The sequence below is a fragment of the Hemicordylus capensis genome, chromosome 3 (genome assembly GCF_027244095.1).
Source record: "Hemicordylus capensis ecotype Gifberg chromosome 3, rHemCap1.1.pri, whole genome shotgun sequence".
Lineage (NCBI taxonomy): Eukaryota > Metazoa > Chordata > Lepidosauria > Squamata > Cordylidae > Hemicordylus > Hemicordylus capensis.
In genome coordinates, this window is record NC_069659.1 from 33,474,107 (window position 1) to 33,500,450 (window position 26,344).

A 26,344-nucleotide genomic window follows, 5' to 3' on the forward strand; every position below is an offset into this window, starting at 1 on the left:
CGTATCTTGTAGTCCAGTAGCTCTTAACCATGCATGTCTCCTCAAAATTATGGAGGTCAGAGTGCAGGATTCAGACTCAGACAAATTCTTGGCATTCGCCAGCTGCTGATGAGTTGCCACTGTCATCTGTGCAAATGTAACTTCAAATTTCTTAATGAACTTCCTTGGTTCTAATGATGCTCACTGATCATATAGATTTTCCCATCGTGAATGGGTAAACTTTGCCTGTCAGGCTATGTATTTGAAAGGCATGCCATTGAGTAAGTGTGTCTGCCTAGTAGGTCCAGCTTCCATCCTCCTTTGTCTGCTGGTGTAGTATGTCTGCTGCCTTTTGATGTTGTGGCACAATCCACTACCAAAGAGTTTGGCATGGGGTGCTGCATCAGGTATTCATTTTCTTCTTCTTGTATAAGATATAGCACCTCCAGGCGCTTGGAGGTGGGTGTCGAGGTCTGCATCTGCACCTGCTGTCTCCTCTTCCAATGATGCAGAGGAAATTTATGCATCAGATACAACTGAGCCTGATGCAGATGTGGTAGTTCCTGATCTGAGTCCTGATGTGGCTGCCGTTCCATCCACCTCACCCACAGAGGAGATGAAGGGCTATCATCTGCAAGGGGCAGGAATGGCACAGGTATTAGGGCTGAACCTGAAACAAAACAACCAATTTAGATGATCCTGTGTATAATATGATGAAAGCAGCCTTTGGTTTAGAGCCTGTCTACATACCTATGCTGCCTCAGATTTCCTGGACGGCAAAAATGGCTTGGGAGGTAAGTTGTGTTGTCGGTGCCGGGGGCAGTGAAATTGCCCGATGCCAAGGGCTTTCGTATGTTTGCAGTCCGGAGGGCGTGGGAGTATGACTCGCACTACGGCTGTGGTGTATCTTGTGTTGCCGTTTGTCCTTTTTTGCTGGTGGCTCTGGCATCGTAGCCCTGCCCTTTCTCTTTGGGCTGCGTAAAAGGCTTCCTGGCTTTTTGAATGGAGCCTTGCCCGTCGCCACCAAAGTGGTTGATGTGGATGTGGTCGCCACCAAAATGGTTGATGTCGACGTGGTCACTACTGAAGCCATTATTGGCATGCCAGAGACTTTAGACTATGTAGTTTTTGCAGGTCTTGGCATTGTAGGGGATTTTGATTATGTTGGCCATTTTGGGAGCAGGGCCTCTTCCATTAAGGCAAATTTTAAGCAAGCTGCCTGATTTTTCAAGGTCTGCTTACTAAACGTGGAGCAGACAGAGCAACACGCTGTACTGTGAGCTTCCCCAAGGCAGAAGAGACAGAGTTCATGGCCATCAGTAGTGGGGAGCTTCCTGCGGCAGTTGCAGCACCTTTTAAAGGTGGTTTTCTCTCTGTTCTTTTCTTTTACTCTACTCATGAGAGGCTAAGGGTTGGTACCTTAGTTAGCTCTCGTCCTATATTAATTAGTTTTTTCTTTTTTTACAATACTGAGTTGTCTAGTTCATGAGGGAAATCGAAAGTAGGATAGTCGTTCACTCTGAGGTCTGAGGAAGAGTTCGAAATGTTAGCCAATCTGAGGGATAATCCAAAGAGCAGTTTTAGTCCATGCCAGTAGTCTTTTTGAATAAGTTTGTAGTGTTTATTTAGTTCTCTGAGGAGCAAACTGTTTCCGAGATCTGATCACTATGGCGGTCAGCACGAAACTGAATAGAGGGATACCCAACCACCACTAGAGGGTACTGCAGTCAACGTGCAACTGGCGGTTGCAGGCGTCACAAGGAGCTAACAAATTCCATCCAAAGCTGGTCTGCGCAGGCACTAGTTATGAATGTCTACAACCACTATCCAGATGTCTTTCTTTGTTTGTAAGCCATCGATTAAAATCATTAATCTTCTGTGATAAATAGTTCTCAGTATCCAGTACTGTCAACCTGACTAGCTAATTCCATTGCTCAATAGACAGTTATTTGGCTATCAGTAGTTTTAGGAGTGTTAAGCAATCCCACACCACACAAGTCCTTGGGACAAACTTACACATGTATCTATTAGGCAGGAGATTAGTATCACTTTCCTTTAATTAAAATGTCTACCTCAGTTTTAGTCTTTTATTGTGGTAAGCTGGACAAGCCTGCTCCATCAAATCAACTTTGAACTTGTAGGATAGAAGTCAGACAGACTGAAGAAAGTTACCTGAGGTTTTCTAAAGCCGTCTCACGCTCTTCTCGAAGTTTTGAGAGGGATGCATTTTCTGCCCTGAACCTTTCAATTTCTGTTTCCAGTTCAACAAGCTTCTCTCTCAAGAGCTGGGATCGAGCAGTATCTAAAAGGGAACAGATCCACAGTTTCTGATACACAAGCATATCAAATGTTGAAGTATGCACAATACTGTTACACAGCAACATTCTACAAATTACCCACCCCTCTCTAATCAGATTACCAACCCCTCTCTAATCAGATGTTTTATAGCTGTGACTCCAAGTATATTTTTAATCCAACTATATTCCTCACCTCCCCAAAAAACCAAGAAATGCCAAAAAATCACTGTAAAAAATCAGAAAAATAAAATAAGTGGCAGTAAACCAAGGGTTACTTGGACCTGGTAGAGTTCAGAAGAACATATCCATAGTGTGGCTACCACACAGATGTGTTGGACAGGAATCACTTTGAAATATAGGATACCCCCTGATAACTAAACAACTGATAATTTTTTTCAGAATCTAAGGTCACAGTATATAATTAAAGCCATTTGAACAACTGGAGTCAGCCCTTCAATAAACTTGGTGTATGGATAAAAATTATTAGAATCACTCACTTCTTTGGTTTTGATCAGTGGTCTTTCCCTATATAATACTTCAAGACTTTATTCTATAACCATGAGGGACAGAAACCTGCATTTTAAAACCTCTGTATCTTGTATGCTGGATGCTTATCTTTGGCACACATTGTTTGAAAGCTACGTGGGATGTGTGTGCACACTTGCATATATAAAAAATAAAATAAAAGCTAGTTTGCCATTTCTAACTCTTTGTTATAACTTGGTGGTCATTGTAGCCTCAGCTATTGCACTTTATTAATACCAAAACATCCCTCAAAAAGAATCATGAAACTGCAATACATGCAGTATATTCTTCTACAGTGCAGCTCTCTGTAATTGGGCTCACTTGATCTTTCCCAGAATTCATGTTGCATACAAATCCATATGTTGCTCTGTCAAAGCACACTGCTAAAACACCTTCTATCAGAACTAAAGACCAAGTATGTGTAACTCTATTTGCATATATATTTCCCATTACCCTTGCCTCTGTCATTCCATTCTCCCTGCACCAAAAATTCCGATAAGCTCCTCAGGGCAGGGACTCCTCCTCTTTGGTTATGTTACACTGCAAAAAGCATCATGCATATCAATGGTGCCATATTATTACTACTGTGATGATGAATATTTATGTATCGCTTTGTTAAAAAGTGCTCAAAGTGATTTACATAGATAAATTACAAAATAATATAGTTCCCTGTTTCAAAAGGGCTCATAATCCAAAAAGGAAATATAAGCAATAGTCACTGGAGGGACATGATTTGAATAGAGATAATTGCTCACCCCCAGCTAAATATAAGAGAATCACCACTTTGAAAGGTGCCTCTTTGCGCAGAGCCATTTGGATACCATCTCTAACACTTTAATTCACTTTAAACCCAAAATCATTACATTGTATCTGATTAAGAGCATACACATGATATTACTTCTAGAAGTTTGCCACATGATAGGCCTGGCCTTCCCAGTCAATCCGTTAGGTACCATAATAAAGAGAAAGACAATAGCAAGGATACCTTGAATAATACCTCTGGCACAATGCCTTAGTCCCTATTCTGTACTATAACTAAGCTCAAGTAACATCATCCCTCAGAGGAGGATTTCCAAAACAAAACAGGTGCATATTCTTCCCTAGCTTACCCCTCGCTCCATTATTTCCCTTGTATTGATTGTAAGGCCCTTGGACAGGGGACTTCCACACATTCTTTTTAAGCGCCATGTAAATGAATAGAGCTAGACAAATAAGGGTTCCTATCCTTTTAGCTAACTTATCTTTAATATATAGCATTCAGTCTATGATGAGATTTTATAGTCCTGATTATTGTACACAATGCTAACGTCTCCCTTTTGCTTACCAATTAGTTCTTCCCGAGTTGTGCTGGGCTGGGAATCATGTCTTTGTGGTGCTTCTATCTTCTGTTTGGGCCTCAGAGAAGGAAAGAGTTTCATCATCAGATCTGTCGTAGGAGGAGCTGTCACCTCACTTTCTGTCACACTTTGCTTGGACACAGCGTCTCCCTTCCTCCCTGTGGCAGTTTTCCTCTTTATCACTTTATCTGGGAGGCATGCCTCACTCCTAGCAGTACAGTCCATGGACAGAGGCACTTTAATAACCATCTCATTGTTTGGCTCTTGAATACACTGACTCCCATTCTCTTCAAAGTCAGACCATGATCTTTCATCATCAAACTCAACCTTCTCCTGGTTTGCACAGCATAAAGTTTGTGATTCAGCAACTTTGTCCAAAATTAACTCACTAGATTGATCACTACCAAAACCTTTCTCCAGTAAAGGGCTAGCACCTTTGCTTGTGTCTTGACCAAGCCCGTTGTGCTCTGAGAATTCAGGACTGGCATCTCTGTTATTCAAAGCAAGCTTTTTAGCTTCCTTACTTGCAGGTTTTATGGTTGTCTCAAATTCTTCCTCAGACTCAAAAGACGTATCACTACTTCCTTGAGACTCATCTTCATTCCAATCAGTATTTCCAAAACCTTGAAACTGAGCCCTGGGAAAAGTCTGAAGAGATTTATCACCAGTTTTACTTCTGTTGTCCATTATTTCAGGTGCCTGGGATTTGGCAACATTGCCTCTGTCCCTCTCAATGTTAAAATGAGGGACACCATCTTCTCCATTTCGGTTATCCAACATGTTCCTCTGTTGCTGCTGCCACTCCGATTTAACAGGAGTAGAGGACAGCCTATGCCCTGTGGAAATCTGTTGGCCTTGATCCAAGATCTTTATTATAAGTGAGGAATTGCTAGCAAAAGAAATTTCATCAGCAGCCTGCTCTAGAAATAAAAATTCATCCAATTCAATTTTTTCTTGTTCCTTATCAGTATCCCAGTTTTCCAACTTCTTTTGGAAAGAAAGTTCAAAGGAGAGCTCTGAGTCTTTTTCAGAGCAATCTGCAAGACATTCAGGATGAGAAAGGGCATCGGTAAGCTGTCCAGGTTGCTGATGTTTTTCTCCAGGTAACTTGCTGCTGATTTCATCCAATTGGGCAATCTCCATATTCTGTTTATTCCTCTCTCTTTCACCATTTGTTTCTGGCCTGATGGAATCTCTCAGTTTACCAGCTTTCCATCCACTGGGGTTTGGTCTTATAGATGGAAGGATACTTTTCCCCGTACAATTCTTGAGCATTGCTGTTTTCCGGGAAGGAACAGCAAAACCTTTACTAGTTCTAGCAATCCGGTTACCATTTTTAGACACAAGGTTGTCAGAAGCTTGCTCTTTAATTATAGGGGTAGTTTTCCGATGAAGTGGTGGCTTGTCTGTTTTAACTGTGATTTTGACTTCTGAAGCATTAGAATGAAGAGTTACTTCACTTTCATTTTGTCTCGCTACTTTATATTTGGCATTGGTAAATCTACTTAAACCTTCACCTCGTTTTAAAAAAGGCCGTTTTGTAATCGGTTTCTGGAAAGCTGATTTTCCAGTATCCTAAAGTAAAATAGAATACAGACAAAATTAAGTATCTGTTATTTATGTACTTTCCAAGGAGAGCATATAGCAATAGCAATAGCACTTACATTTATATACCGCTCTATAGCCGAAGCTCTCTAAGCGGTTTACAATGATTTAGCATATTGCCCCCAACATTCTGGGTACTCATTTTACCGACCTCGGAAGGATGGAAGGCTGAGTCAACCTTGAGCCCCTGGTCAGGATAGAACTTGTAGCCTTCTGGTTTCAGGGCGGCAGTTTTACCACTGCGCTACCAGGGGCTCATATTATGAACAAAGTCACATACTCCTCAAATAATATTTTGTATCCTTTAAATATAACAGTAAGACACTTTTGATCAGGAATTCATGGGAGGCGGGTTTAAATAACACCTTCATTATGAATCCCTCCACCTATTGAGATAATCTGGGGAGGTCCATCTGCAGTTGCCACTTGCTCGTCTGTTTAAATTGGTGGCAATTTAAATTAATTGGTGGCAATTTAAAATACAATAAAAGCTCTGGGACAGGCCTTCTCCATTGCCTCCCAAAGGCTTTGGAACCGATTACCTCTTGAAATAAGAGCCTCCCCATCTTACAACTTTTACAAAGGCAGTTTAGACACACATTTGTTCATCCAGGCTTTTAATGAGACCTATAATTAGTCACCTTAAATGGCGCAGTGGGGAAATGCTCGACTAACAAGCAGAAGGTTGCTGGATTTGAATCCCCGCTGGTAATATATGGGCAGCAGCGATACAGGAAGATGCTAAAAGGCATCATCGCATACTGCGCGGGAGGCGGCAATGGTAAACCCCTCCTGTATTCTACCAAAGAAAACCACAGGGCTCTGTGGGTGCCCGGAGTCGAAATTGACTTGACGGCACACTTTACCTTTATAGAATTTAACACTTTAAAAAGAAATTAAATTGTTTTAACATTTTGATTTTATTTCAATTTGTGATTATTGTGAACTGCCCAGAGACATATGTTTTGGGCAGTATATAAATACGTTAAATATATAACCAGATCAGTATGAAATAATGGTGTTTGGGATTATTTTGATTATATGCTTTTTATTGGATTGTTAAACTTATTTATTTATTTTATTTTATTTTGTACATGTATATACCGCCCCATACAAAAAGGTCCCTGGGGTGGATCAAAATATTTTTTATTTTTTTAATTTATTAACATTTTATATCCCGCTCTTCCTCCAAGTAGCCCAGAGCGGTGTACTACATACTTAAGTTTCTCCTCACAACAACCCTGTGAAGTAGGTTAGGCTGGGAGAAGTGACTGGCCCAGAGTCACCAGAAAAAACCAATTAAAACATTGCCATAATTAAAACAATTTAAAATACAATACAAGCTCCAAAACCGAACCTTTATAATTATAAACTAAAAGCCTAACTAAACAGGTATGTCTTTAGGTCCTTCTTAAAAACATTCAGAGAAGAGGAAACTCTAATTTCGTTAGGAAGCGCGTTCCAGAACCCCAGGGCAACTCTAGAAAAGGGCCAACTTGAGCATGACTGATAGAAAGGTGAGATACAAATGCTAGTAAGAAGTCAACACAAAAGCCAAAACATTAATATATTTAACAATTAACCTTTAAGCTTCCTTTTTGGTTCAGCCGTTGTTCTTCCAGCCGTATCTGTTCTTCTAGGAATTGTTCAAATGTCTGTTTCCTCTCTTGAATACTTGCAGGAATAGGCCTGTTTCAAAAGACTCAAGACTTCATTACCAAATCTTGTTGAAAAGCAAAGCACATTAAAATTTTTAGAAAGTGTTTGTATCCACGGCACTATCTTGCTTGCATTATCTACGTTTGAACTTTCAGCTTTGCAATGTATCTTGCGTTACAAATTTCCCTTAGCTCACCTGTCCTCAGCATTAAGGTTTTCCAAATCCTTTCCTCCAGTCAGACTGTCAGAGGTCTTTACATTTCCAGTGCTTTCACAACGGATGCCACTATCTGCACCTCCCCCTGGATTTTGCTCTTGAGACAGACTACTTCTTTCTGTGAAATAAGAAAGCAAGTTGACATTTCCCCCCAAAAGTAGTATGAAGCCATGAACAGTCATAGAATATGAGGGATCCTTCATTCATAGAGGTGCAAGCATTGCTTTTTATAGGAAAGGGAGAATCACTTCTAGATACAGAAGTGCTTCTTGAGTGATCCCTGGCAATAAATTTATTTATTTAACAAATTTCTATATCACCCAAAATTTGCATCTCTGGGCGGTTTATAATAAAAACAAAATTCAAACATTAGAACAAGGCTAAAAGAATATGCAGACGGCATATTCTCAGCAGCACTTCCCACCTCCACAGGAGTAATCACAAGACTGGTTTGGGCCCCAAGCATCGTCGGCTGCCTCAATGGCTTCCAGTAAAGGGCAAGAAGATATGAATTTGAATCTTCAGTCACAACCCTCTAGCTTACCGTGTACTGATCTTTTTCAAGACAATAGTTGTATGACTAAAATGCAGAAGAACTTGGTGTGTGGCAGAAGCTGCACATCTTATATTGATGGAATTGTTAACTTGATCTCTTCAGAATGGCATTTGGAAGGTCACCCCCACCCTCCAACCCTGGAGTGGTGCACGTTGCAGAGCCAAATCATGCCTGCTTAATTGCAAACCCCAGTGTTAATAGCATTTAGAACTGTATTAAAACGTGATAGCGTTTTAAATTGTAAACCACCCGGAGAGCTGTATACTGGGCGGTATAGAAATGTGCCAAATAAAGTATTAAAACAGTAAATCTAATTAAAAGCCTGGATAAACAGATGTGTCTTAATTCACTTTTTAAAAGTTGTCAGAGATGGGGAGGCTCATATTTCAACAGTGAGCATATTCCAAAGCCTCAGGGCAGCAACAGAGAAGGCCCGTCTCTGAGTAGCCACCAGACGAGCTGGTAGCAACTGTAGACGAACCTCAACAGATGATCTTAATGGGTGGTGGAAATCATGGCGAAGACGACGTTCTCTTCTTCATATGGTTCCCATCTGGCCATGATCTGGTGATTCCCATCTGGCCATGATTCCGTTTCTATTCTGATGCGCCTCGTGCTGGGGACCTCCAGCCATATCCGACCAACGGGGGCAATGGGGCGGCAGGGATGTACACTGCTGCACCGATTAGCTTTCCAAAAAAAAGGACGCCGGCGGGGGGAAAGCAGCGAGAGGGGTAAGTGCACCCTCCCCCGCTCATAAAGCAGCACCCCCACTGCTGTCGAACCGGTGGAACTTCTGGTTGTTCGAACTGGTTCAGAGGCCCATAAAGGGCCTCCAAACCGGTTCCGTGCACAACCCTAGTGACAAATACTATCTGTACTGGAGTTTATATGAAAACTTTCCCTTAGGGAGACATTTACACAATGTTTTTTATTATTCTCCCAAATCCATTTCCATTCGTCCAGTATGGTGGTCCATTGTGTTCCCCATTTAATCATATACTGTAACTGGGTTTACTTAAATTCATTCTTAACAATAAACTGGACCACTGAGTCACAATTCCTTTTCCTCCCCCTTTGATTAATATATATATTTAGTTGGCATTTTTCTCTCTGATTTTACACCAGACTTTTTAATTAGAGTTACTATTATGTTGCAAAATTATAGAAATTGATTAAAAAATAAGGTTTTCCTTGTATTGCCATTATTGCTTGATATGGCAACACAGACCATAAATATGATCTTTGATGTGTCGGATACCTGACCCTTTTAGAAATATCACCGAGCTCTGCCATATCAGAACTTTCTCTACTCCAAAAACCTGAAGTGGAAGAAGTCCTGGTCTTCAGCTTTCAACTGATACCATACTTCCAATGAGTCAAAAATATAATAATTGCATTCCATTTTTTCCATTCCTCTTTCCAATACCAAAAAAAGATTGAATAGGTTTTATTTTTATTTCAAGCTGGACAGCAAAGATTAATTTATCTTGTGAGATAATGCTGCCAGTTTGGATGCTTTATAATAGTGTCCCACATTGGGAAGATCCAGCCCACCACCCACTTTGTGTCTAAACAAAGTGGTTTTAGAAACACTACATTATTTCAGTTCAATATTATCCTTTGCCATTTTTGTAAATTGGTATTATCACATCATAATGGTATTTTTATAAATAATAATAATATTCTAGGCACAATATTCATCTTAAAATCAAAGCAATTCTTCCCAACCACAAAATAGGTAGATTCTTCCATCTTTCTATGTTTAAAAAAAAATCAGAGATGTGATTTTGTGCATTGGCTTTTTCAAGACTGGTTTGTATTTGTATCTCTGGATATCTTACAAAACCCTTACTTTGAATTAAACACTTCTGTTGCATCTTATCTGCCTGATTTAAATATATATATTAATTCCTAACCATTCCAATTTCACATACACAGGGGTTTATAAGTTCGGTATGGTGTCCCTCAGGGCTCCATATTGTCTCCGATGTTGTTTAACATCCACATATAACCACTGGGAGAGATCATCAGGAGATTTGGTGCAGGGTGCTATCAGTATGCTGATGACACCCAAATCTGTTTCTCCATGTCAACATCATCGAGAGAAGGCATAACCTCCCTAAATGGCTGCCTGGAGGCGGTGATGGGCTGGATGAAGAATAACAAACTGAGACTGAATCCAGATAAGATGGAGGTACTTATTGTGCGGGGTCGGAACTCGGGAGATGATTTTGATCTGCCTGTTCTGGATGGGGTCACACTTCCCCAGAAGGAACAGGTACACAGTCTGGGGGTGCTTCTGGATCCGAAACTCTCCCTGGTGTCCCAGGTTGAGGCAGTGGCCAGAGGTGCCTTTTATCAGTTTTGGCTGATATGCCAGCTGCGTCCATTTCTTGAGATAAATGACCTGAGAACAGTAGTCCATCTGCTGGTCACTTCCAGACTTGACTACTGCAATGTGCTCTATGTGGGGCTTTGTACGTAGTTCAGAAACTGCAGTTAGTCCAGAATGCGGCGGCCAGGTTGGTCTCTGGATCATCTCTGAGAGACCATATCACTCCTATCTTAAAAGATCTACACTGGCTGCCAATAAGTTTCCGGGCAAAGTACAAGGTTTTGGTTATAACCTATAAAGCCCTAAACAGCTTGGGCCCTGGGTATTTAAGATAACGTCTTCTTTGCTATGAACCACACCACCCATTGAGGTCATCTGGAGAGGTCCGTCTGCAGTTGCCACAGGCTCATCTGTTGGCTACTCAAGGACAGGCCTTCTCCATTGCTGCCCTGAGGCTTTGGACCAGAGTTGCCAGAACCTAAGGGGTATACTTGTGGGTCAAATGGCCGTAAGCCAGAATTTTGCTTTTTTTAAGCCAAATCTGGCCAGCTAGTTTGGAACACACTTCATGCTGAACTAAGAGCCTCACCATCTCTTACAACTTTTAGAAGCGGCAAGCAGCAAGCACATTTGGAGAATTCTGCAGTTATATTATCGCAGTAACCCTCATAACAACTCTGTAAAACTATTAACTGGGATATCTTTGTTAAAGAGAGATGCTTATTTACCTGAAGTGACATTTTGTTCACTATCTTTCAGTTCATCCTGCATTTTGAAAGGCATGTCTAAAGACTTTTTCTCACAAGGAAGATCAACAGACAGGGCTCTCTTCGATACTTGGTCATTGTTTAACTTTCGCAGCGAATCCCTTTGTCCAGCAGGAGGAGAAACATGAGCGGCATCATCCCAATAAGCGTTGTCTCCATTCCAACATGGTGGGAAATAAGGCACAGGGGACAAACGAGCTGGTTGGTCATATCTTTGACTCATATCATCTTCTTTTATAGTAAAGCCTTAAAGTTTTTTTAAAAAGGAGAGGGCATTTATATCATATCTGTGAGAAGGTAGCAGAAAAGCTGGAAAGGACACTCATATTTCCTGCCCAATGTATTCTGCCAGGAACACAACGTCTACAAGCTGTGATAAAGAAAAGCCTGAAACATAGTGTCAGGCAATGCCCTAGGCATGCACTAGAACCATCAGTACAGTAAAAGAAGCTGGATGGGAAGGAACAACTGGACATCCTGTGGTTGAGGGTCTGAGCACTTTCATTGTATATCTTACCACTATTTATTCAGCTCCTCTTTGCACTCTAAATTATGCAAAAAGAATACGACATGCTATTATCTGGTAGTCCAACTCAGAACTGTGGTCATGAGTATTGCATCTCTTTCTAAAATAAGCTTACACATCTTGTGATCCACAGAGCTGAACACAGCCATGTACAGTGCCCCCTAGGAGCTTGATAAGCTTTGGGTTTGGGGTTTTTGCCTGGGCTTGTAAACATGGAAGAGCTGACAAGCCCCAATACATGGCTGGTGAGATGTGGGCACTTACAAAAAGCAAGGTATCAATTTGTTCAACAAAGTACGTTTTAAAGAGGTTTTGACATTTCTCCTCCACTCACCAATGTGCCCTTGCTGCTCAGAAGCCATGAAAACCAGTTTCTGTTGCTCGCCCATTAGCCTTTGAATTTGCCCCATTTGTTGCCTTTTCAGCTGTTCCTGCTTCTGCTGTTGCAATCCTTTGAGCTTTTTGTGAATAAAACCCCATATATATTAGAACTTATGTAAGAATACAATAGGTTACAATTTACAAAACAGAACAGTTAGACTGACATTTTCATTATATTCCAAGTCTGACAAGTACTATTAGTGCTATGTGATAATAAGAATAAAGTAGCCAAAATAAAAACAGACAAGATATTTGTTTGAAGAACCTGGTTCAACCAGCAACTGCCTTTGAAGGATTACAAAGTATGTTCATTCCACTTCCTTACTGGAACCCAGGCCTAAATTCAGCAACAAAGCCTACCACATTTGCTATTAGTTCCAGGCAAGGTGTTTAATAGAAGCTTCCCTGACAAGGAGTAGAGCTAATCACCTCCATCCCCTGCTTACCAGGGACAGAATGCTAAGTTAGCACAAGACACCAATAGCACAGTTGCAGCTACCACAGTCCCAGTTGTGAACTGTCACCATGTATACTAGGGATGTGCATGGAACCGGTTCAGAGGCCCTTTATGGGCCTCCGAACCGGTTTGATCGACCGGTGGTTCCACCGGTTCAATGGCAGGGGGCATACCTTTAAAGCAAGTACCCAGCACGCATGTGCACGCTGGGCATGTGTGCGTGCACGTGCCCAGCATGCACACATGCGCCGGGTACTTCAACTTCCAGCCGAGGAGGACACCGGGGCAGCAGGGAGGTACGCTGCCGCCCCAACGGGGAGTTATTCAATAGAGTGCTGGCAGGGGAAATGCAGGTTGAGGGGTCCTTTCCCCACCCTTAAAGGTATGCCTCCTGCCTTCGAACTACACCCCCCCCCGCTGGTTCCGTGCACATCCCTAATGTATACTTCTAATTAGTCTCAGACAAGGCCCCTTGCATTCCTTGCCATCTGACACCCCTATTTTGTATTCTCTATACAAATCAATCTTTATTGGTACGGTCACAGACCAGCAAATAACAGTACAGATCAGAGAAAGGGGGAGCTATTAGGGATCGTACAGTCACACACGAACAATGCTGTATCCTAACCCCTTATGCAGAATACATGCCAGAATGAAGTTTTTGTATTTTAACACACTCTCTCAAAGTACTATTAATGTAAAATGGCTGAGGCTCAGGAAATCACCATTGTCTCAATCCTGATACAGCAACACACAACCCAAGATGGTGGTTGCCAAGTTCATTCATCTGAGCCAGCACAGCATAGCAGTTAGAGTGTTGGACTAGGACTGGGAAGACCCGAGTTTGAATCCCCATTCAACCATGAAACTCATTGGGTAACACTGGTCCAGTCGTGTATTTCTCAGCCTAACCTAACTCACAAGGTTGGAGAGTAACAAATGTAACACCGATTTTCAAAAAGGGATCCAGGGGCGATCTGGGAAATTACAAGCCGGTTAGCCTAACGTCCATTCCAGGCAAATTGATGGAAAGCATCCTCAAGGATAAAATTGTAAAGCACCTAGAAGAACAGGCCCTGCTGAGAGTGAACCAGCATGGCTTCCGCAAAGGTAAATCTTGCCTCACCAACCTTTTGGACTTCTTTGAGAGTGTCAACGAGTGTGTGGATCAAGGTGATCCAGTTGACATAGTCTACCAGGACTTCCAAAAAGCTTTTGACAAAGTTCCTCATCAAAGACTCCTGAGGAAACTTAGCTGTCATGGGATAAAGGGACAAGTACATGTGTGGATTGCTAACTGGTTGAAAGACTGGAAACAGAGGGTCGGTATAAATTGAGAGTTTTCACAATGGAGGGAAGTAAGAAGTGGGGTCCCCCAGGGATCTGTACTGGGACCAGTGCTTTTTAATGTATTCATCAATGATCTAGAAGCAGGGGTAAGCAGTGATGTGTCCAAATTTGCAGATGATACCAAACTCTTCCGGGTAGTGAAATCCAAAACGGATTGTGAGCAGCTCCAAAAGGATCTCTCCAAACTGGGGGAGTGGGCGACAAAATGGCAAATGCGGTTCAATGTTACCAAGTGTAAAGTGATGCACAGTGGGACGAAAAACCCCAACTTCAAGTATATGCTGATGGGATCCGAGCTGTTGGTGACTGACCAGGAGAGGGATCTTGGGGTTGTGGTGGACAGCTCATTGAAAGTGTCGACTCAATGTGCGGCAGCTGTGAAAAAGGCCTATTCCATGCTAGGGATCATTAGAAAGGGGGTTGAAAATAAAACGGCTAACATTATAATACCCTTATACAAAACTATGGTGTGACCACACTTGGAGTACTGCGTACAATTCTGGTCACCACATCTTAAAAAGGACATTGTTGAACTGGAGAAGGTACAGAAGAGGGCAACCAAGATGATCAGGGGCCTAGAGCACCTTTCTTATGAGGCAAGAATACAACACCTGGGGCTTTTTAGTTTAGAAAAAAGAAGACTGCGGGGAGACATGATAGAGGTCTATAAAATCATGCATGTGTGGAGAAAGTGGGGAGAGAGAGATTCTTTTCCCTCTCACACAACACTAGAACCAGGGGTCACTCCATGAAATTGATTGCCAGGAGATCTAGGACCAACAAACGGAAGTACTTTTTCACACAACGCGTGATCCACTTGTGGAACTCTCTGCCACCGGAGGTGGTGACAGCCAACAACCTGGATGGGTTTAAGAGGGGTTTGGATAACTTCATGGAGGAGAGGTCTATCAACGGCTACTAGTGTGAGGGCTGTGGGCCACCTCCAGCCTCAAAGGCAGGATGCCTCTGAGTACCAGTTGCAGGGGAGTAACGGCAGGAGAGAGGGCACGCCCTCAACTCCTGCCTGTGGCTTCCAGCGGCATCTGGTGGGCCACTGTGCGAAACAGGATGCTGAACTAGATGGGCCTCGGGCCTGATACAGCAGGGCTGTTATGTTCTTAAATACTAATGCACATACAATATACATGAGATTTTACCTGCTCAAGCTTTCGTAGAAGTAGATCATTGTAACATGCTTCATCTGGATCATACAACTGGTTGCGCTCAAAATTAGTTTGCAGGGCTTCCCACTGGGCTGGAGCATCATTCACCATTTCCATTGGCTCCTTTTTAGCCAATGAAGTTGAAGGAAATGTTTTACTAGTATCCAACTTTTCTTCACAAGGACTACAGGACTCCAAGGCCTTTTCTCTATACAGAGAGTCTTCACTCAGAGACGTACTGCTTGAACTGCGTAGCAAATTAACTCCAAGACCCACAGAAGCATTGTCGTTACTAATTGCTTTAGTAGTTTTTGAACTAGGGAAAGCAGGATTTAGTATGACTCCAGCACGAGAGGCATTGGACATCCAGTGTGCCATCAAGTTTTCTTCCCATTTCAGGTCTGCAGAGGTGGCCATCTGGAAAGTTTGATTGCAGTCTAATCTCTCAAGTAAACTGTATTGCAAAGCTCCAGTCATTTAGTACATGACTTTCAGTATCTGTATAATGAAAAACAGTGAATCAAGTTAATATGGTGGGGGTATAAAGGGTATCTATCATCCATCTCTGCACGATGGAGACCATTTAAGAATGGTGCAGATGTTTTTATTTTATTTATGGTTACATTTATATCCCACTCTTTATCCAAGGAGCCCAGAGCAGTGTTCGTGTTTATAATTATCCTCACAACAACCCTATAAGGTAGTTTAGGCTGAGAGAGAGAAGTGACTGTACCAGAATCACCCAAGATGTTTTCACAACTAATCAGGGATTTGAACTCTGGTCTCGCCAGGCCTAGTTCAACACTCTAACCACAACACCCTCAACAAAATCAGAAATGGATTGCAAGAGTACATACTCCCTCCTTTTAAACAAGTTCCCCCTTCCTTAAGGGGAGGATGCTTAAGGGATACACCAACACTGACATTAACTAAGGCTAACCTAATTTCCTGCTTAACCATGAGCATCGACCAGCTTCAGAAATTAAGAGATCAGATCCCTTACATCTGCACCAATCCTTCAATTCCCTAAAAAGGTCACACATACCCCATCTACAGCATGAGAAAATAATTAAGCCTGTCAAATATAGGACCAAAGTGGGCTTTTTTCCAGACAGAGTTCCCCAAGATTGGAACCATTTCTGAAAAAACAGTGTTGCTAGTCCCCAGAGGGATTATTTGGTAGAGGGGAGGCATCCAGAGCAAGACCTCCACTTAGACCTCTCTCTCAAGGGCAGTTACCTTTCAGGAGAAGATAAACTGAAAGAGGGGAGGAAAATAGGAGAAAAACAACTATGCATAATAAAAAGTAATATAACTGATAGTGGCTCCAGTTTTCTTTGGTAGAATACAGGAGAGGTTTACCATCTCTTACAACTTTTAAAAAGGCAGTCAAGACGCATTTGTTCACCCAGGCTTTTAATTAGATACTGTTTTAATTGTGTATTAACTGTGTTTTAATAGTTTAAACGTTTTAAATTTTAAGTGTTGAAATGTGTTAATCTTTTTATTGGTTGTTTTTATTGTTTTGTAAACCACCCAGAGAACTTGTGTTTGGGGCAGTATAGAAATGTGTTAAATAAATAATAATAAAATCTCCCCTGCAGTATGAGATGATGCCTTTCAGCCCCTAATAGCTGGGCAAAAAAGAAGAAGCATCTGTTAAAGCTCTAGCTCTCTTATATTTAGCAAAGGGCCCTCATCAACCCAACATAGTGTCTCTCTCAGGGACTGTTGCTGGTGTCTCCCTTTCTTTTTAGATTGTGAGCCCATTTTCTCATTCCTTAAACCGCACTGAGAACTTTGTTGTTGTTGTTGGAAAATAGTATACAAGTATTCTTAGTAGTAACAAAGGGGCCCTAATTGCAAGAATACTATATCCTTGTTATACCACTTTCCTCCCACAGCCAAGAAAAACCCAAGTTCCTCCACAAAGACGTGGCAGGACACATGACACACCTCGCCTTCGACCCCCTAAATACCCCCCGTGTCGCGCTCCCATCCTCCCTGCTTACCTAATCAAAACCTCCAACCTCTCTGGAGAACAATCCCCGGCTGGGCTGACCCTTTACAAACCTGCCGCCATCCTCTAAGCTCCCAGCGCCACAGGCTGAACAATGCTCACCGCGGTGCATGCTGGGGATTGTAGTTCATTGCTTGCAAAGGTCCTCGCTGCCCTCAGGAGAAAGAACGGCCTGACCTTGAACTACAATTCCCAGGAACCATTGGGGGAAAGAAATGGTGTTTCGTGGGCGTAGTTCGTAAATACTGCGCTCGTCGTTCCGGGCCGGTGACAGTTAAGGGCGCGGTCGCGTCTCTCGCCCTGTTGTTGGGGGAGAGGCCGCTTTTGCACCCAAAGTGTTGAAAGGCGTGTCACGTGGGAGGGAGGAGGGGGGAGGAAGGGAGCGAGGCAAGGCTTCTATGTCAACCATAATAACACAACAATAAGGCATTAAAATAATAATAAATAAATTGTAAGTATATTTATTAGTTGAGGGATTTCTACCCCGCCTGTCTAGCTGAAAAGATCTCTCAAAGCACCTTATAATAATGGGCATAAAAAGCCCATTAAAAATAAACAGCAGCAATGGATAACAGTATTAGAGCAACCATATACTCAGACCAAATAAAAACCAGTTAACATATCAGGCCCATCTAGTCCAGCATCCTGTTTCACACAGTGGCCCACCAGATGCCACTGGAAGCCACAGGCAGGAGTTGAGGGCATGCCCTCCCTCCTGCTGTTACTCCCCTGCAACTGGTACTCAGAGGCATCCTGCCTTTGAGACTGGAGGTGGCCAATAGCCCTCCGACTAGTAGCCCTTGATAGGCCTCTCCATGAAGTTATCCAAACCCCTCTTAAAGCCATCCAAACTACATCCACATCTTATGGCAGAGAATTCCACAAGTTGATTATGTGTTGTGTGAAAAAGTTAATTAAAACTGTAAAAGGCTTCATGAAGGGTCTTCTTCACATATATCACAGAGCTTGCCAAAATGGAGTCTGACAGACTGCCATGGGGAGGCTTTCCAAAAGCCACCAAGAAGGTCCTGTCCTTGGTCACAGCCAGCCAAACCTGTGACAGTGTCGAGCCAGAGAGTGGGGCCTGGGAGGCAGACATAGGAAGCTGCCATATACTGAGTGAGACCATTGGTCTATCTAGCTCAGTATTGTCTTCGCAGACTGGCAGCGGCTTCTCCAAGCTTGCAGGCAGGAATCTCTCTCAGCCCTATCTTGGAGAAGCCAGGGAGGGAACTTGAAACCTTCTGATGCTCTTCCCAGACCTCATTGCTCAGGTAGCTAAGGGTGCAGGGGGTCCTTGAGCTACCCCAGGCCCAGGTCATATAGTACTTTGGATAGTGTTCAGAAGCACACTGGTGATCAATACAACAAGAGCAGAATACTAGATGAAAATATGCAATGCATATTGTTGAGCAACAACTGGCATTCTAGGCAGCAGCATTCTCCATCAGTTGAAGCAGAATGAGGTGCAGACTAGGGAAAGCTGAAGAGCAACTCCTCGCTTAAATTTTAGCAGTGGGAGAAAAGACATTTTTGGGAGGAGAGATCTTAAAGGCCAAGTTGAAGACAGATCATCCTGGAGAGAATCTATCTATGTGGTCTCTAAGAATCGGCATTGACTTGACGGCACTTAATCAGTCAATCAATGGGGTTATTAGGTTTGGCAGGGAAGTTCAGTAACATGACTCATCAAATGCTTGGGGGAATCTGCACCCCTGTTGAACCTTCCAAACTGCTTTCAAATATAGCCCCATGTACACCACATTACAGTTTAATAATATCTTTTTTATTTTAATCATAATGCTTTTTGTTTTCAACTTGTTCTAGGAAGGTGGGTGTTCGTTCAACTTCTTTTTTTGTTGCCCAGTTTCACTTCTTCAAGTTTTAAAAAAGAAAACCACTTTTGTTAAATAAACACACTTCCACATTGTTCTGACTGGAAATACTGGACAGGAGGAGAGTGTTGTGTTTGTGTGCTAGCAACATAGCTTGATCATCAATCACACTTTCTCCATGACTCATCAGAAATGCAAATCATATCCTGTAAAAACAACTGCTGATGGTACCTTAAAACATATTAACTGTTAGCATGGGATTTTGGAAGGAAGTGCCTACTTCATCAGACCTATCAAATGAAGAATATAGAGTAGAACCGCATTTCATTTTAATGTTTTAAGGAAACTGATTCCAGAAAAGAGTCGCACTACCCTCACAAGGTTAAAAACCCTGGAAAAGCTCATGCGTAATTTGTAAAAGATCTTGCTGTGGGGCTCAGTCATCTTAGAAGTCTGATGTGAAATCCTTGACTTTCCACATCAAGCCAGACCTGTTGAGGCTGGCTGTGGTTAAGCCAGCAGGGGCAGAAAGGCACTCTGCACTTGCTCAGAGCCATTCTTTTCTAACGTTTAGAGAGGGAGTGTTAAGACTGTTACAGCACATTCCAAAATACTTTTGTGGCCCCTTAAAGTCCCACAAAAACGTATGCTGTAAGTCTTTTAAGATGCCACAAGGATGGTACATGAACTATGAATAGACACGATGTGCTGATATAATAAAAATATGGTGCCACATGCCGCACAAGACTTTAATTTGTGCTGCCCATTCTGATTTCTTCCATCACAAGTTCTAAGGCTAATTAATGCTGACATTGAAAATGTCTAGATTCCTAGTTAGCTAGCTGAGCCTCACAGCCACCCGTAACTCAATTCATATTGTCCACTATAATACCGCACACAGGAGGGCGCCCGCACTACACAGTCGATTGTTGGTTTTGCAACTGGGGTTGCCGCAGATCTTTATTTGGAAGGCAATTATTTTTGCTCTTGTGCAGAGCACAGCGCAACCTCTGTTGCGTTTGTGCCCCGCCTTTTCCAGAGAACCAGGAAGTGCCTTTAGGGCTGGAATTCTCCTACAAGCAAGTAAGTAGCTCTTTTGATTTCTGTCTTGTCCTCGTTTTGATTTCCAAGCGGAGGAGATAGATTTATTAGTGTTAATAAATGCCGTCGTTTAACTATTTGATGCCAGGGTTGCCAACCTTTTGCTGACTGGTCTCCTGAATCCTGTGCTTTTAAGAACTGTACGAAAGAAGCAAATGATCACTTCCGCATTACTGTAAGCCGGAGAAAGTTTCCCCTGGAATTTCTGCTACTCATACAGCTATTAAAAGTGTCGCATAAGAACACTGGTAACTGTAACAGGATGAAAAGGATTAAATGTCCTACCTTTTCTTCTTTTTCCCTACTAGGATTAGCCTTTGGCAAAATGTATTCCCTGGCCCCGAAACCTTTTCTGGCTGAGCTGCATAATTTGATTGTCGACTCTCTCTTTCAGGTTTCTTCTGCTGTGTTCTTGTTGCTACATCCACTCGGTTTTTAAAAAGTGTGTGTGATGCAGATAGAACTTACTCACTCGTTCTTATCTTAAAAGCTTTCCCTCATCTTGTCTCCCCTCTCATCTTTCTGTCCCCACATTCTGATCATCGCTGTCCCTAACCTTCACTTCTCCACCTCCACTGTCCGCTGCCAAAAAGTCTACTATTCCTTTTAAATCCCTCTGCTCTTCTCCCTTGTGGCCCTCCCAGACCACTGTTTTTCTTTCAAAGCCTTTGCAAAATCCTTCATGTCTGAGGCATTAGAAGCAAATACACTTTTTGGTAAAAAATAATTAAAAAAATTGGATTGTATGAGTGTGTTTTGGCGCAATACAACTGTATGGACTGGTTTAGGTTTCGGGTAATGGGTAGGATGAAAATTGTTAAGAGTTCTAATAATACTTATGTGCTAAAGATGCCATTAATGTATCTTAGGTGTAGGATGGAAATAAAACTGAATTGAAATAGATGATGAGGAAGTCTCGTCTGTCAATTATTCGTATGATATGATTTATTTTATTTTTATTGTTAAATTTATATACTGCCTTTCATTAAAATAATCACAAGGCTGTTCACATAAAAAAGTTAAAACAAGACTATAAAAATTTACACAATTAAAATATGCTAAAATATAAAAACATCTAATTTTAAAAAATTTAAAATACATACATAAAAATACCATACAATATACAAAGAAGCAGCAATGGCGACAATCACATAAAAGCCTGAGTAAAAAGCCAAGTCTTCACATGTTTTCTAAAAGCCATGATGGAGACCGAGGAGCAAAGAGCCACTGGGAGAGCATTCCAAAGTCTGGGGGCAGCAACAGAGAAGGCCCTGTCCCGCGTGCACGACAACTGAGCTTCCTTCATTGTTGGCACCCGGAGCAGAGCCCCCTCAGATGACCTTGTCAATTGAACAGCAACCCTTGGGAGCAGGTGGGCCCTCAGGTATCCTGGGCCCAAACTGTTAAGGGTAGGATGGTATTTGACAGCTTAAAAACAACTATAAAAACTTCTGGTGTGTGTATATACAGAATGTGGGGCCATTCTGAACAGATATTTTACTTTTGCAGGATGATTGTGAAAGTTTTTGCAAACTGTGCATTTTTCCTGAAACTGAAAAAATTAACCATTCAAGAGAAAAACAGACTGAAATGTTGCATTAAAGAAAACGGTGGACAGATTAAATTTGTGTTAAATCATGAGGTGAGTTGCATGCTTATTTCTGGGGTGCAAACAGGGAAAGGCCAGTTGTGTTTGTAGGCTGAAAAATGTGAGCATTGGTGTCTGGCAGACAAATCACCAAACCCAGGGAAGCAGTGCAGGATGGAAAAGAGTGGGAGAGAAAAACGGAGAATGAGTCTATTAGCAATTGCAGAGCAGGACCTATATAGTCTTGGTCTCTTTTTCCCCGTATATCATCATCTTTGGGCGAGTTCAGGCATAATACCAAATCATTGTTTGGCATAATGAGAATAAGCTCTGATGAGCCTTGGGCTTGCAAGCTGCCTTCTCCCTGCATGTGCCACAAGCTTGGACTTCAGATCCTTCTTCTTGGCAAGCCATTGTGTCAAGAAATATGCCACAGACTTGTGTCAAGAAATACACCACAGACTAGCACTTGGTATGGTTGCAATGAAGGCCTTGGAAAGGATATTTAGATGCCATGACATGTCTACATCTACAAAGATTAGAATTGTTCAGACCATGGTTTCCCCCGTGACACTCCATGGATGCGAAACTTTGACTTGGAAGAAGCAAGATAAAAAAAGCATTGATGCTTTTGAACTTGGGTGCTGGAGAAGACTTTTGAGGATACCATCGACAGCCAGGAAAACAAACAAATGGATCCTAGAACAAATCAATCCAGAATTTTAACCCAAGGCACAAATGACCAGGCTCAAACTATCATAGTTTGGACACATTATGCGAAGACCCAGCTCCCTTGAGAAGTCCATAATGCTGGGAAAAGTTGAAGGCAAGAGAAGAAGAAGACGGCCAGCAGCAAGGTAGATGTACTTGATTACGAATGTACCACTGAGAGACCTTAAAGGCCAAGTTGAAGACAAATCATCCTGAAGAGAATCTATTTATGTGGTCGCTAAGAGTCGACACCGACTTGACGGCACTTAATCAATCAATCAATCAATTGTGTCTAAATGGGCATGCCATGGCTTGTGACTGCCTGCAAACCAGTACTGAATCGTAGTATGTATGTATGTATGTATTTGAAATAGTTATACCCCGCCCCTCGAGTGCACTTCTGCTCGGGGCGGCTCACAACAATAAGATAGGCACAGATGCAATAAAAGTAATAAAATTAACTAAAAAAAATTAAAAGTCAGATTAAAAACCACAATTATTAGGTTCAAATTAAAACAGAAAATTATAAAAAGCATTATAGTAGGGTTTATACTTGCCATAGACTTGGTCCTGTTTTGTTATCCTGGTTTGTAGGCAAGTGCAAGTTTGCCCATTCATGGAATCATATAGTTTTAGAGTTGGAAGGGGCTTTGGAAGTCTGAAACAGAAAGCTGCTTCAGCATCCCTGATAGATGGCTGTTTGAAAACCTCCAGCAAAGGAGAGCCTACTACTGCATGAGGCAGATTGTTCCACTGCCAAACAGCTCTAACAGCTGGAAATTCTTCTGAACATCTAGCCTGAATCTGCTTCCTTGTAATTTCAGCCCATTGGTTCTAGTCTACCTCCTGTTAGCAATTGAGGACAAGTCTGCTCCCTTTTCTACATGACAGCCCTTCAGATATTTGAAGAAAATGATCATATCTCCCCTTAATCTCTTTTCAAGACTAAACTTCCCCTACTTCTTCAACTGTTCCTCATAGGACTTGGTTTCTAGACCCCTCACCATCTTTGTTGCCCTCCTCTGAATCTGTTCCAGTTTATCAATGTCCTCCTTAAACAGCAGGACCCAGAACTCGATGCAGTGTTCCAAGTGAGGCCTGATCAGCACAGAATAGAGCAGAACTACTACTTCTTTTGAGCTAGACTCTGCATTTAATCTATAGTTTCCTGCAAGCAAGGATTAAAATTCTAAACCTGCAGTGGACAAGGGGAGGAGAGGGAGGGAGGAGGCAGTGCATGAGCTTGAGGCTACCCAAGGCTGATTCTTGTATGTCAAACCACTTTCTGTGTTAATATCTGAGTGAACCTTTTGTCTCTTAAAACTAACTTTATTTGGAGCCTCCTTGTTGCTGCTATGTTAGGGTCAAACTAGACATGCACATAAACGTGCATAAAATATGTGCTTAAAAGCAGAAGCACCTCTTCTTTCATAGGGTGGGATCACATGACCCACTGCAAGTAAGAAAGAAGTGGAGGTTCCCATGGTGCATTTGCTCCCAGTGATAGCCAGTTCTTCCACCCCTTCAGTGTTGTGTGAAGCCACAAAGTCCAGTTTCCTCCCCACTTCACTGGAGTCTACTGGCCTGTCACCTAGGTTTGAAGTTGGCTCGACAAAGTCAGTAGAATCTCAGGAGAAGTGGGGAGGGAACTGAACTTGGCGCCACTTTACACAACAAGAAAGGAGTGCATGTGCCATGTGAACCACTGGTTTACTCTTGTTTGTTTGTTTGTTTGTTTGTTTATTCCATGTGTATACTGCCCTTCCTAAAGTGGCTCATGGTGATTAAAATCACATGTACATGATAAAACAATTAAAATAAAATAAAAATTAAACCTGATTTAAATTAAAGCTAGATATCATTAAAAGCCAGGCAAAACAAATGGGTCTTTAAGGGTCTCCTAAATGCCTCCAAGGAAGATAATCCTCTCATATCCATGGGGAGAGCATTCCCAACCTAGAGGAGATAACTGAGAAGACCCTATCCCATATGGCGACCAGATGAACTGGTGACACTTGCAGACAGACCCCTCCTGATGATCTCAGTGAGCAGTGGGATTTGGTAGCAAGAAGTGCTTTCTCAGGTAACTCGGGCCTAAACCATTCAGGGATTTAAAGGTAATAACCAGCATTTTGTACTTTGCCTGAAAACATATCGGCAGCCATTGCAACTCTTTAAGAACAGACATAATGTGGTCTCTCCGAGATACCCCAGAGACCAGTCTGGCTGCCGCATCTTGGACTAACCCAAATTTCCAAACTACGTACAAAGGCAGCCCTATATAGAGGTCACTGCAGTAGTCCAACCCGGAGGTTACAGCTGGTGTACCACTGTGTTCAAGTCATTCTTCTCAAGGAATGGTAGGGTTCTCGAATCAATCGCAGCTGGTAAATAGTGCTCCTGACTACAGCCTCAACCTGAGGCACCAGGCTGAGACCCGCATCCAAGAGCACTCCCAAACTGCGAACCTGTTCTTTCTGGGGGAGTATAGCCTTGTCCAGAATTGCAAGTTCTATCCCGTCTTGCAGATTAGACCCACAATAGTGAACACCTCCGTCTTGCTTGGATTTGTCTTCAGTTTATTATCCCTCATTCAGCCCATTACTACCTGAAGGCAGGCATTTAAGGGGCTATTGCCATTTCCCAATATTGATGACAAGGAGAAATAAATTGGGGTGTCATCAGCATATTGATAACACCCAGCATATTGATAATCCCCTGATGACCTCACCAAGCAGTTTCCAGGGATATGCACAGCACTGGCAGGGGCTGGTTTGACGGCAGGGGGGATAACTTTAAGGGCAAGAGAGGGTGCACTCCCCCCCACCACCACCACCGCCACATTTCCCCTGCTGGCACTTGCTGAAAAACCGGTCCTGCAGGGTGGCACATGCACACACGTGCACTGTACTTCCTCTCACTTCCGGTCTAAGGAGTGAATGAGATGGCAGGGAGGTACTCTGCTGCCCCACTGGACTGGTTTTTCAGCGAGCACCTGCGGGGGGAAAGTGGCAGGCGGGGTAAGTGCACCCTCCCCTGCCCTTAGTTATCCCCCCCCCCCTGCAGTTGAACCATCGAATCTCCCATTATTCGAAGGCACAGGTTCATGCACATCCCTAGCAGTTTTATGTAGATGTTAAAAAGTATTAGTGACAGAATGGAGCCCTGAGGAACTTCATATAGTAGCTCCCATTTTGAAGAGTAACTGTCACCAAGCGCCACCATCTGGAATCTACCAGAGAGGTAAGAAAGGAACCACTGTAAAGCAGTGCTACCTAATCTCATCTCTCTCAGGTGATCCGGAAGGATGACATGGTTGATGGTATCGAAAGCCTCCTAGAGATCCAAAAGAACCCGCGGAGTTGCGCTCTCTCTGTCAATGCCCTGGTGAAGGTCATCTATCAGGCTGACTGAGGCTGTCTCAATCCCATAGCCTGCTCTAAAGCCAGTTTGAAATGAGTCTAGAAATCAAGCCTGCTCAACTTTGCCCCCCCCCAGCTGTTTTTGGACTTCAATTCCCATAATCCCCAGCCACAGTGGGTTATGGGATTTGTAGTCCAACATCTGCTGGAGGGCTGAAGTTGAGCAGCCCTGGTAGATAATCAGTTCCTCCAAGACCACGTGGAGCTGGTCATCCACCACCCTCTCAATCATCTTGTCCAACCATGGGAGGTTGGAGCCTGAACTATAATTATCCATCACCAGGGGATCTAAAGTAGGCTTTTTAAGAAGAGGTCTAACCACTGCCTCCTTCAAACAAGATGGCATCCTGCTCTCACTCAGTAGTTCAGCTCCAGCAAACTCCCTGCAAGATGAAATCAGCTATGTTGGGCAAGGATCCAAAGAAGGCCATACGACTCCAGGCAGTTTGTCCACATCCTCAGGAGGCACAAACTGAAACTGATCCAATCTAATCTTCCAAGAGGGATTGC

General features: G+C 42.7%; 2 protein-coding genes across 14 annotated transcripts in view; one reads left to right on the forward strand and one right to left on the reverse strand.

Moving 5' to 3' along the window:
* The window catches only part of CENPJ (centromere protein J), a 38,751-nt gene extending 21,429 nt beyond the window's left edge, over positions 1 to 17,322 (reverse strand). For 2 of the 4 annotated variants that reach the window (XR_008319144.1, XM_053307724.1), the window contains exons 1-8: positions 17,170 to 17,322; positions 15,152 to 15,655; positions 12,141 to 12,264; positions 11,242 to 11,526; positions 7,599 to 7,737; positions 7,327 to 7,432; positions 4,126 to 5,713; positions 2,152 to 2,281 (exon numbers count right to left, since the gene is read on the reverse strand). Coding sequence is in view for 3 of the 4 variants with exons in the window: in XM_053307724.1 (XP_053163699.1) it covers positions 2,152 to 2,281; positions 4,126 to 5,713; positions 7,327 to 7,432; positions 7,599 to 7,737; positions 11,242 to 11,526; positions 12,141 to 12,264; positions 15,152 to 15,634 (2,855 nt within the window). In the remaining variant the exon portion in view is untranslated. The remainder of the gene's footprint in view (positions 1 to 2,151; positions 2,282 to 4,125; positions 5,714 to 7,326; positions 7,433 to 7,598; positions 7,738 to 11,241; positions 11,527 to 12,140; positions 12,265 to 15,151; positions 15,656 to 17,169) is intronic. The other 2 variants (XM_053307726.1, XM_053307725.1) reach the window with 2 other exon arrangements.
* Positions 17,323 to 19,739: 2,417 nt separating this feature from the next.
* The window catches only part of PARP4 (poly(ADP-ribose) polymerase family member 4), a 124,530-nt gene continuing 117,925 nt past the window's right edge, over positions 19,740 to 26,344 (forward strand). For 4 of the 10 annotated variants that reach the window (XM_053307715.1, XM_053307716.1, XM_053307717.1 and 1 more), the window contains exons 1-2: positions 19,742 to 20,095; positions 21,623 to 21,755. In XM_053307715.1, the coding sequence (XP_053163690.1) occupies positions 21,624 to 21,755 (132 nt within the window). In that variant the 5' untranslated portion in view covers positions 19,742 to 20,095; position 21,623. Of the gene's footprint in view, positions 20,096 to 21,622; positions 21,756 to 26,344 lie in introns of all 10 variants that reach the window. The other 6 variants (XM_053307714.1, XM_053307719.1, XM_053307718.1 and 3 more) reach the window with 6 other exon arrangements.